This window comes from Myxocyprinus asiaticus, chromosome 24 (assembly GCF_019703515.2).
Source record: "Myxocyprinus asiaticus isolate MX2 ecotype Aquarium Trade chromosome 24, UBuf_Myxa_2, whole genome shotgun sequence".
NCBI classification, from domain to species: Eukaryota; Metazoa; Chordata; class Actinopteri; order Cypriniformes; family Catostomidae; genus Myxocyprinus; species Myxocyprinus asiaticus.
Window position 1 is genome coordinate 32,093,360 of NC_059367.1, and position 13,310 is coordinate 32,106,669.

Below are 13,310 nucleotides of genomic sequence, written 5' to 3' on the forward strand. Positions count from 1 at the left end.
TATTATAAAGTGCTACCGAATGGATATTAGTATAAAATCATTAAAAAGATCGCCAAACTCATAATAAACCTCAATCAACTGGGTTTTAGATGTTTAAAATTTTAAAGTAATCTCCAAGTTATTTAAAATCCACTAATCCACTCAGGGCTATTTCTAGATATATTTCTGAGCATAATGCATAAGCATAAACCCAAGGGGGAGCACCAACTTTTTGTTTTCATTTTCAACTCTATATCTACGGTTTTATCATTTCAAATCTAACAAGCCTGTTTTGTTTTTGTGAAGTGTTTAGTTTGAAAAGTATGCTTGTGCCATATGTCTTTAAAATAAATACAACTTGATTTATTTTGTTATAATGCAATGATATTCATACAATTTTTGAATCCAAATACTTTTTGGGGAGATGATTTTATATATAGTGGGAAATATACTTATAGGACAATATATAGGAGTAGGACAATAGGCCTACAACTAGGCCTATAATTATGGTATAATTCAATATATATATATATATATATATATATATATATATATATATATATATATATATATATATATTATTTTTTAATAAAATAGCCAAAAATAGGCTATATAAGGGAAAATATTTAAAATATTTATATAAATATAGTTTACAATGTATATTTACATTTTATTTTCCTGATATGTTTTTGATGTGTTATTTTTCTGTTTATTTTTTTAAAAGGTGTTTATGACATAATAGAAATATTTTTGGTGAAAAACAATAAAAAGATCTTCAGAAGTCCCTGTGTAACACATCATATTATATTTATTTAAATATTTATGTTTCTTCTCATTTTTCAGCTATGCACATTGGGATGTTACATTTATGTTGTTTAATGTTTCTTGCATTATTTTCGTGTCGTGTGTTAACATGATGGTGTTTTGATTATGAGTGTGTAACACTGTGCACTAATCTAAATTAGCCATTGTTAATGAGAAAGCCAATTTTAATTAACTTTATCTTATTGAGAATAAAGATCTTTATATGATCTTTTAGCATTCTGCCCATTTGAATTAAGGTTACTATCTGTACATTTTAAGCTAAATGGTTGATATATTGACATTGTATAAATGAATGAAAGATATTCATTATTCCAGACTGCCTGAAATATTGCCATTATTACACTGAATTTCTGCCAACTACGGCCATTTTTTACCATACATTTAACATGACTTTTTATAGTGTAGATATGAGTATCCATTAGGAAAATGCAATTAGGAATTATATTTGGTTAAAACAAACTTTTGGTTGATCTTACCCTCTTTAGGTCAGAATACAGCTGGTCACTGTAGAGGACTATGATCTTCAGGAAACTGCTCTTCACAGTGACCCTGTAGAACCCACGGCAGAGGAACCTCCTGCCATTTACCTTGAGGTCCCACCCACTTCAGAGGATCAGGACGTCCAAGTCCACGACACTCCATCAGTCCTGCAGCAGGGGACATTGTGTCTTCTGTGACGAGACCGCTGGAGGACAGTGTGGACATGAGTCCTGACGGTGAGATTACTGTCACAACACCAGACATAACACACGCATGCTCTTCTTACAATACTATTTTTTTTTTATTGTGGATATTGTTTTTCCTGTCCTGATGAAAAAGTTGATTGAGGAACAAAGATAGAATATGGTTGTATGAGGCCCGGGGCCCCATTATTAAAATCTGTCCTTGCTCAGATATGAAGCAGTCTTGAATCAACATGTTGACGGTTTATAATGTAAATTATCTTTTGTAAGTACTTTGTTTAAGGTTAGTTTACAAGAAACATAGCAATTAACAGTTTTTCAACATCAAGATGTACATTTTATGGGATATTCTGGGTGACGTAGCTGGTCAACATTATGGTTTTAAACACAGTTTTTTATCACTGTTTAGCTTTTTTGAAGTTTTCTTAAATAGTTCTGCAGTGTGACAAATTGAAGGGATAGTTCACCCAAAAATGAACATTCTCTCATCATTCACTCTTCCTCATGCCATCCCAGATGTGTATGACTTTCTTTCTTCTGCTGAACACATACAAAGATGTTTAGAAGAATATCTCAACTCTGTTGGTCCTTACAATGCAAGTGAATGGTGATCAGACATTTTTAGCTCCAAAAATCATATAAAGGCAGCATAAAAGTCATCCATAAGACTCCAGTGGTTAAATCCATATCTTCAGATGCGATATGATAGCTGTGGGTGAGAAACAGACATTCCCTTGCATACATTCCCTTACATCTGTATATAACAAATTTGTATTTGTATCTGTACATACATACATACATAAATGCATATATATATGGGTATATATATATATATATATATATATAAGGTTGGGGAGTAATGGAATACAGATGGAAAACATTTATACATATAAATGATGCGATCCAAAGTGCATTTGAACAGCAGTGAAACACTTTCTTATGATGCGTTACATTCATACGAGCAGACAGAGAAGTAAGTTTGAAGTAAGTTTGGAGCAGAAGAAATAGAAATAAACCTTGTGTAAATTGTCAGCTTTATGCTAAGCTAAAATGCTATTTCTAGCCATTTTACATGCACATGTTACCAGGCACGATCATATTTTTTTATCAAGAAAATTCACGTTGGATTATAATTTCTTTTTTCTAGTAAGACCTTTGATATTAGGGCAAAAATCATATTCTTGATAATAATTTTTGTATTGTTTTCCTGTAAAAATATCTAAAAATCCTTAAAACAAGATCAGTTTGATTTATCTTGTTTTAGAAACAACACTGCATAAGATATTTAGGTTTTTCAGAGAATGTATTTTTAAAATGTGTATTTTGTCTTACTGTACTGGCAGATTTTTTATAGTCAAAACAAGTGAAAAAAAATCTACCAGTGCTGAAGAAGTAATCCAAAGTATTTAGAATACGTTACTGACCTTGATTAATCTAACGGAACATGTTACAAATTACATTTTACAGCATGTATTCTGTAATCTGTAGTGGAATACAATTAAAAAGTAACCCTCCCAACCCTATATATATATATATATATATATATATATATATATATATATATATATATATATACATATATACTCAGCAAAAAAATACTCAGCAAAAAAAGAAACGTCCCTTTTTTAGGACACTGTATTTGAAAGATAATTTTGCAAAAATCCAAATAACTTTACAGATCTTTATAATAAAGGGTTTAAACAATGTTATCCATGCTTGTTCAATGAACCATAAACAATTAATGAACATGCACCTGTGGAACGGTCTTTAAGACACTAACAGCTTACAGACGGTAGGCAATTAAGGTCACAGTTATAAAAATTTAGGACAATAAAGAGACCTTCCTACTGACTCTGAAAAACACCAAAAGAAAGATGCACAGGGTCCCTGTTCATCTGCGTGAACGTGCCTTAGGCATGCTGCATGGAGGCATGAGGACTGCAGATGTGGCCAGGGCAATAAATTGCAATGTCCGTACTGTGAGACGCCTAAGACAGCGCTACAGGGAGACAGGAAGGACAGCTGGTCGTCCTCGCAGTGGCAGACCATGTGTAACAACACCTGCACGGGATTGGTACATCTGAATAACACACCTGCGGGACAGGTACAGGATGCAACAACAACTGCCCGAGTTACACCAGGAACGCACAATCCCTCCATCAGTGCTCAGACTGTCCGCAATAAGTTGAGAGAGGCTGGACTGAGGGCTTGTAGGCCTGTTGTAAGGCAGGTCCTTACCAGATATCACCGGCAACAACGTCGCCTATGGGCACAAACCCACCTTCGCTGGACCAGACTGGCAAACAGTGCTCTTCACTGACGAGCCATGGTTTTGCCTCACCAGGGGCGATTGTCGGACTCGCGTTTATCATCAAAGGAATGAGCGTTACACCGAGGCCTGTACTCTGGAGCGGGATCAATTTGGTGGAGGGTCCATCATGGTCTGGGGCGGTGTGTCACAGCATCATCGGACTGAGCTTGTTGTCATTGCAGGCAATCTCAATGCTGTGCGTTACAGGGAAGACATCCTCCTCCCTCATGTGGTACCCTTCCTGCAGGCTCATCCTGACATGACCCTCCAGCATGACAATGCCACAAGTCATACTGCTCGTTCTGTGCGTGATTTCCAGCAAGACAGGAATGTCAGTGTTCTGCCATGGCCAGCGAAGAGCCCGGATCTCAATCTCATTGAGCATGTCAGGGACCTGTTGGATCTGAGGGTGAGGGCTAGGGCCATTCCCCCAAGAAATGTCCGGAAACTTGCAAGTGCCTTGGTGGAAGAGTGGGGTAACATCTCACAGCAAGAACTGGCAATTCTGATGCAGTCCATGAGGAGGAGATGCACTGCAGTACTTAATGCAGCTGGTGGCCACACCAGATACTGACTGTTAATTTTGATTGTGACCCCCCCCCCAGGGACACATTATTCCATTTCTGTTAGTCACATGTTTGTGAAACTTGTTCAGTTTATGTCTTAGTTGTTGAATCTTTTTATGCTCATACAAATATTTACGCATGCTAAAAATAAAAAAAGCTTTGCTGAAAATAAAAGCAGTTGAAAGTGAGAGGACGTTTCTTTTTTTGCTGAGTTTATATATTGTCTTATTGTGTATTTCTATATATTACTATTTTATATTCACTTTTTCTTTTTATTCTATTTTTTTATTTATTTATTTTTTATTATCTCTGCCTTGTTGTTGTATTATTGTGCTCTGGAAGCTCCTGTCACCAAGACAAATTCCATGTATGTGGAAGCATACTTGGCAATAAAGCTCATTCTGATTCTGATTCTGAAAAGTATAATTATTCCATTTATTCTCATTTAAAATATGAACATCTATTCAATCTTATTCTTATTAGTCATTAAATCTGTAAATATAAAAGAATTAGAAAAAACTTTCATAATGCTTTCAGATAAAGTATAGCATGTCACACTGCAGGAAACTGCTGTCACTGCTTGATATTTCATGACAACTACAATTATTTTTCTTTGCACAGATGATATTTTCTGCCACTATAAGCCAATTCTGGGCAATAAGCTGGGTGAAGGAGGATATGGGGACGTCTTTGAAGGCATTCGCTTGGAGAATGGCATGAAGGTTTCATTTTTTTAACTTACAATTTCTGTCTTATCCTGTCTTATTCCTTTGCTAGCCCTACTCCTGGTATCTATGGCCCTACTCTTATGGTATCTTGTGTCCACTATTTAGAGCACTTGACCAAACATGCTCTACATATCTACATATGCTTGGAATTTAAATCGACAAAACTTTACATGTCTGTTCAGCATTAATGACTTTTCTATTTTGTTCATCAGGTGGCATTAAAATTTGCCACAAAGATGGACAACATGGTGTATATGACCATTGTAAGCAGGCTGCAATCTCTATGTTTCCTTCTCTCAGCCATTGTTATCAGTTTAAACCACCTCAATCTAACCATCATAAAAACTGTCCTCCTTCTAGCCTGGTCATCCCAAACCCATACCTTCAGAAGTGGCTCTCCACATACTTGCCAATAAGGGCCCCAGTGTTGGCCAGATTATTCAGTTGCTGGACTGGCAGGAGGAGGCAGAATACTACATCATAGTCATGGAGAGTCCCTCCCCCTGTGAGACCATGTTTGATTTCCTGAAGCTCCACAGAGGCAGCTTAAATGAAGGGCTAAAATTTATTGACGCTAATGCTAAAATGCTAAATGCTAAAATAAAAAAAATAAAAAATGGTAATGCAAACATACACATTGTACAAAATCTCTTTCCTCCAGGCACAGATGAACCACCTGAGTTCACAAAGAAGGGGAGTACCATGGTAAGCCAATGACTGTGTGGCCACTGGGGGTGCTCTTATTTACATTGGCCTGCCGATGCTATCCAGACAGCAACAACCACCACATGATCAATGTGAACCCATGGACCAAACCTGGTTTGTCAAAAGGTGAGATCCTTCATCACAACTAAAATCCAACTGTAATTCTAAAGCATATAAAACAGAACAAAGAAACATGGTAGGAAAATATAGCCGGGGCCAAGTGTTATTTATATATATATATATATATATATAATAATGCAGGAATTTTTCTAGATTTTCTGACCTGTAATGAGATCTTACAGCCTAGAATAATATGATCAAAGAGAGCAGGTGTAAAGTTTAAGGTAACAATCAGTTTCTCCCATCTTTCTACACAGAGTGCTGCCATCTGATATCTGCTTGCCTTTAGAGTGAACCAAAGCAGCGGACTGACCTGGAGAATATCCTTCTCCATGACTGGTTTAAGGGACCGAACCATCTAAAAATGATTTTAAAGATATATTTACATTTTGTATATTTTAAACCAGATTTTTTGTTTTTGTTGGTGTTTGGCTTGGTTATCATCAGACTATGTATATTAGCTTTATTATGCCACCATTCATTACCTGCTGCAGCTGTCATATTGTCAATCCACATACACTGCGCAGATGACAAGTTGTATGTTTATACCTTGAAACATAATTTTAAATATGTTTTATATATTTTTAACATTTCTAATTCAGTTGTTATGTTACATATTTTGCCTCTCTTTCTGTGCATTTGTTTTTGTGTTGTTTGTTTATTTTTACATGGGAAGAAATTAAAAAGTAAAATAGGTTCTAAGTGTGATGTATTTAAACAATAAAACTGATTTCTTTTTTCTTTTTTTTTAAGTCACTGCATAAATCATGCTGTGGAGAAAAGTAGTCTTCAGTCAGCTTAGTGTCTGGCAGGCTGACATGAGTGGCCTCTCCATCCCTCCAGCCTTAGCGTCTTGCAAGGCTGACAAGCCCTGGTAGCAACTGGTGCCTTGACTTGATGCAACAACATTTGCGCCTGGCGAGATTGCTTGCCTAGGGATGTGTCTCCACCTAGAGGCCACTCAGAGACACTCCGGTCAATATGAAGCTCTAACTATACACCAGTTCCAGAACTGTCTCAGCCATTCTAGAGGTTCCTGCCACTGACACCCGAATGTTTCCTGCTATGGGCGAAAAAGGTTCCTGTCATGGGTGCCCCAGAGGTTCCTATAACGACCACCCAAAAGCTCCTGCGACTGATGCCCTAAAGGTTCCTATCGTGGCTGTCAAGAAGTTCCTGCCATGGCTGTTCAAATTTTCCTGTCATGGTTCCTGGCATGTCTGTCAAACTTTCCTACTACGGCCGCCCAAAGGCTCCTCTGACACTGACGCCCCAACATTTCCTGTCATGACAGCACAGAGGTTCCTGCTAAGGCCACCCAAAAGTCATGGATACCTTATAGATTCCTGCTACGGCCACCAAGGTACCTGTCATGGGTGTCTCAGAGGTACCTATCATGACCACCCAAAGGCTCCTGCCACTGATGGCCCAAAAGTTCAGATTATGGCTGCCCAGATGTTCCTGCCATGGCCGTTCAAATTTTCTTATCATGGCTACCCTAAGTGGTTCCTGCTACGGTTGCCAAAAGTTCCTATCATGACCGCTCAAAGGCTCCTGCCATTGATGCCCCAAAGATTCCTGTCATGACAGCCCAGAGGTTCCTGCCACGGCCACCTGAATGTTGCTATCATGGATACTTTGGAGGTTCCCAAAGGTTCCTATCATTGCTTTCCAGAGGTTCCTGCCACGGCCGTTCAAATTTTCCTATCATGGTTCCTGCCACAGCTGCCAATAGTTCCAGTCACAGTGGCTCAAAAGCTCCACTGCTACTGATGCCCCAACATTTCCTGTAATGACAGCCCTGTGGTTTCTGCCAAGGCCACCCAAATGTTGCTGTCATGGATACCTTAGAGGTTTCTGCTATGGCTGCCAAAGTTTCCTGTCATGGTTGCCCCAGAGCTTCCTATAATGACCGCCCAAAGGCTCCTGCCACTGATGCCCTAATTGTTCCTATCATGGCTGCCTAGAGGTTCCTGCCACGACCGTTCAAATTTTCCTAACAAGGCTACCTCAGTGTTTCCTCCTACGGCCGTCAAAAGTTCCTATCACGGCCGCCCAAAAGCTCCTGCCACTGACACCCCAAAGGTTTCTGCCACAGACACCCACATGTTGCTGTCATGGCTGCCCAAATGCTCCTTTCACTCATGCCATAATTGTTCCTGTCATTACTGCCCAGAGGTTCCTGCCATGGCCACACACATGTTACTGTCATGATTGCCTCAGAGGTTCCAATCACAGCCACCTAAAGGCTCTTGTTACTGATGCTCCAAAGGTTCCAGTCATAGCTACGTTAGAGGTTCCTGCCAATAACCCCCCAAAGTTTCTTGTCATCGCCACCCAGAGGATCCTGCCACTTACGCCAAAATAAAAATAATGGATGACTCAAAGGTTCCTGTCATGGTCGTTAAGAGGCTTCTGCCACTGACACTCCAAAGGTTCCTGTCAAGGCTACCTCAGCGATTACTCTTTACGACAACACAAAGGTTTCTTACATGGTTGTCCAGAAGTTCCTGTAATTGCAGCCCAGAGCTTCCTGCCATAGCTGCCCCAGAGCTTCCTGCCATGGAGGTCAGATCACTGCAGCTCAAAAACAGGAGGATTTATAGGGGGTGGCTGACATGAGCTTCAATTCAAAGTTCAAATAATTTTTAACCTTTATTCATAGATTGTTAGAATAATATGTAAGATATTAAGCATTATTGATTTGTCTAGTTTTGTCAAGATCAACAATAAGCAATTTTACGTTACAGTTGTGTCTTCTAAATGGTGTGCAAGTGGGACTTTTAGCAAATTTTTGGGATGTTTTTTTTTTTAATTAAAACTCAATCCTATCAAACTTTCCCTTCTTGTATTCAATGAAAACAATAACTTATATTGCTTATTTTGGTTTATTAAGATAAACCAAACATAAAACTGAGGAACAAGGTGCAGACAAATTTGTGTTTTGGATAAGGTCTATTTTAGTTTATTTTTACTTTATTCTTTGAAACAATCAAAGGTATTGGATTCTTAACATTGTGACTCATGCTGCTATAAAAAGAGATCCAACAAAATGGGAAGCGCAACGACATCTGAATACACGAATTCTTCAAAATTTTTAACCATTTAATCAAGAAGAGTGATTAAAATGACATTAAAATGTTAACAATTAATTTAAAACCATTATTTGATCAAACACATTAAAGACACATTAAAAGTGCACTCAGTAACTTTTTCTATGGTAACACTTTACAATAAAGTTCCATTTGTTAACATTAGTTAACATGTAATAATAATGAACAATACCTTTACAGCATTTATTAATCTAGTTAATATTAATTTCAACAAATAGTAATACATATTTAAAATCCAAATTTGTGTTTTTAAACATTAATTAATGCACTGTCTATGAACTAATATGAACTAACAATAAGCAATTGTATAATTATTAACTAATATTAACAAAAGTTAATAAATGCTGTAAACAATATACTGTTAATTGTTTATTCATGATACCACATGTATTAACTAATGTTCAATGTGTGACTATGTAATTTAGGTGGCAGGAAAAAAAAAGTTAAAGTAATGTTAACCACAGAACTTTTTTACTCATAAATTGATATATTATGTATGAAATATTATTTATATAGAATTTGTATGTTCATATTCACCTCTATTTGTGTTTCTGTGACAGCTGAAGGGTGTGAGACGATGAACAAGGAGGAAATATGCAAATGATTTTGAACTAGTTGAGCGGAAAATCCAAAACGTTTCTGTGAAAGGTTTTTTTTAGACAGTAATTTTGTTTTTATTTATTTATTTATTTATTTTTATCCCCTTTTCTCCCAATTTGGAAAGCCCAATTCCCACTACTTAGTAGGTCCTCGTGGTGGTGTGGTTACTCACCTCAATCCGGGTGGCGGAGGACAAGTCTCAGTTGCCTCCATTTCTGAGACAGTCAATCCGCACATCTTATCATGTGGCTTGCTGTGTATGACACCACGGAGACTCACAGCACATGGAGGCTCATGCTACTCTCCGCAAACCACACACAACTTACCATGTGCCCCACTGAGAGCGAGAACCACTAATCGTGACCACGAGGAGGTTACCCCATGTGACTCTACCCTCCCTAGCAACCGGGCCAATTTGGTTGCTTAGGAGACCTGGCTGGAGTCACTCAGCACACCCTGGTTTCAAACTCACGACTTCAGGGGTGGTAGTCAGCATCAATACTCGCTGAGCTACCCAGGCCCCCTTTTAGACATTAACTTAAAAGTAAGGGAGTTGGATACATGAAGTTATCAGTAAAGTTATCTGATTAATTTTTTTTGAGAACTAATAAGTAATTTGTAGTGTATTAATTTTGAGTAACTTACCCAACACTGATAATCAGACTTAAGATTGTGAAGCAAACACGCATACGCATTAATGCGTCTAGATAATGCATCCCTTCAACTTTTCAACACACTCTTAAGTCCTGAGTTTCAATGACCATGTGATATGAATGTGAGAAAAAAACCTGCCGCTATGCTTGCACAAATAAATACATCTCAAAGTGCTACAGCACAATTCAAATGCTTAATCATTACATTTTTAACATTTAACCACTGGCACAGTATTTTATTAATTAACACGATGTCCTTGAAATCAAAATCTTTCAATGTAATAAAACTATTTGTATGGAGGGCTTTGATTTTAAGCTGTCACTGAAACCCCAGAATATCCTATGTCAATCCATCACATTTCTATAATGTCATTGTTTTGTTATTGAGGTGAGCAGGATAGTGTTTCATCTAAAAGGATTTCCACAAATAAAAAATCCTTCAACATACAGTAATAGAACTGCATGATTTAACTGGTTCAAGGATGCATTCTTTGAAAATTTTAATTCTATACATTATAGTATAGTTTAGCTATATGGGGTTTAATCACTGAATTGAGCAGGGGTTTCTATTCATCTTTGTGCCTCCACCTGTGCACAGTGGCAGCTCACTGACTGAACCCCAGGTGTTCACACATCCCTGAGAAGATGTCAGTATGAATGTTGGCTTTCACCTTGACTAAGTCTCAAAACAGCAGGAATGAGAGTGAGGCAAAAATATGCCTCTGAATCTTTAACACAATATTGTTTAAAATACAGTACAAAATATAGGGTGTATGTTGCAGTTTAGAAGGTGTCAGGTGCATACTGATCATCACCATCATTTTGTAAAGTTTTAGATGCATAGTGCATGTAGTGGAAGATTGCAGACTAATAATTGTATGGTCTTGTAGAACATCAAGCTATATTGTACATTTATCTAAAAGGGTAATCACTATATTTCTGCTATTTATGGACAAGAGGCCACTGTAATGAAAGCTATTTTACAATACAGCACAAAAACCTGACCATATTGCATACACTAAAAAATGTTAACCTACAAATGTGCTTTTTGTGGTTATATCAAATATTAACTGGTTAAGTAAAAAATATTATTTAACATCACTGAATCAACCTGAACAGCACATTGGGTTACATCAGCAAAACTCATTTTAAGGCTTAGATCAGGTAGAAATAGCTCTTTAAAGGGACAATTGTTGCATGTTACCACTTTTTACAGTATACATTAACGACAGATCAGACGACAGGGCATCTGCAGAGTTATGCCGCATACTTTTGCACAACCAGAAGATGGCGCATACTCTCAGTGCTCAGTATTGGATGCCGCAGAAATTCAATCCACCGATATAGTAGGCTACAATACAATTAATTCTGTAAAAATAAGTGAACAAACGAATAGAACAATAAAAAAATTATTCCTCAGAATAAAAGGAATATTATAAAATAATACGAATTCCAAAGAATACAGATACAGATTCCATTTACAGATACAGGTAGAAAACAGAACAGTGTGGTTCTTCTACATATAGAAATTCCTTTAGACAATCATTAGTTATACAATAGTAATAAATACATAATTATTCAGGAGGACAGAATAAAAAAGCATGAGTAGCCCATATGTTGTACAAATAATTTTTGATAATTATTTTTTAGAAGTAATTTTTCTTATTTATCTCAAGTGTTGATTCAACAACAGACAATAAAACGAGCAGTGGAAATATTTTAATGGTCGTCTGACGGCATGAACCAGACAGCTACCCACAACGAGGTTTCGACGCACCTGATTTTAACCAATCAGAATTCTCATCGTCTCTTAAGCGGAGAGAAAAACAACTCACATATCTGACTTCAGCGCTTAAGCCTCTTTGCATTCTGATTGGTCAGCAAGTGTGCCACTCTAATGCGCTGCGTTACTACTACAGGTCGGTGCGAATCAAGCACCTTGCAGTCGGTTCATAGCCATTGAAAAAAAGGGGGTATCTCTTGGACATGGTGGAGTAGGCAACGTAGGGGCGGCTTGGAAACCACCTGGTCAGGAATAACCTAATGGAAATTGGAGGACGGAGGCCTTGCGAAGTCCGTTTCGAGGAGGTTTTCATGGAGCGTTGAGATTTTATTATGTGGTGGCTTGCCTTAACGATGCTTACATCTCCGACTTTCTCATTAATCGTGTTTGTGTGGATGGGTTTATCCGAGGCGCTTCATTCCTACGATGCGCTGTCGTTAATAAGGAAACCTCGTGAAATCGCCGACGAGCATCTAAATAAGAGCGCTAACGGGTTTCCAAGGTACGGTATTGTCGCATTAACACCCGCGCCCACGATCGCGTCCTCCAGAAAACCGATAAATGTCGCCGCACCAGCAGCCACCACCACTGAACCACCAACAACAGACCCCACCACCCCATCACTGTCTAATCCCAGCTATGTGGGCGCATTTGATCGGAGAAAGCCCAGTTTTCCTGATATACGCATGAAAACGTCGCAGATATCTGACAATAAAGCCGTGCCCGATTTTAGGACAACCTCTGAAAATTCTCAAGGTGAGTTAAAATAATCAACAGAATGATATAATGCTCCTGAGATGGGACTATTCTTATAAGCATATGCCATTTAAATGTCCGCTTTGATAAACCTTTTGCGATCATCAGGACTTTCCTGCTTTCTGCTTTATGATCTGTCATTCAAGTCCTTTTCTGGATTTAAGAAAACAGTAATAGCCATGCAATATGATATATTGATGAGGTATGGACCAGCAGGTAAATCAATCAATCAATCAATCAATCAATCAATCAATCAATCAATCAATCAATCAGTCAATCAATCAGTAAATCCATCCATCCATCCATCCATCCAACCATCCATCCATCCAACATCCATCCATCCATCCAACCATCCATCCATCCATCCAACCATCCATCCAACCATCCATTCAACCATCCAACCATCCATCCATCCATCCATCCATCCATCCATCCAAAATAATTGATTTATTATAAAACTTGACCTTTGATTGACTTTATTTAAATAC

At 37.8% G+C, this 13,310-nt stretch overlaps 1 protein-coding gene across 2 annotated transcripts in view; it reads left to right on the forward strand.

Annotated features, from left to right (window-relative positions):
• The first annotated feature begins 12,220 nt into the window (after positions 1–12,220).
• The window catches only part of LOC127415096 (multiple epidermal growth factor-like domains protein 9), a 50,433-nt gene continuing 49,343 nt past the window's right edge, over positions 12,221–13,310 (forward strand). For both annotated transcript variants that reach the window (XM_051653646.1, XM_051653647.1), the window contains exon 1: positions 12,221–12,822. In XM_051653646.1, the coding sequence (XP_051509606.1) occupies positions 12,399–12,822 (424 nt within the window). In that variant the 5' untranslated portion in view covers positions 12,221–12,398. The remainder of the gene's footprint in view (positions 12,823–13,310) is intronic.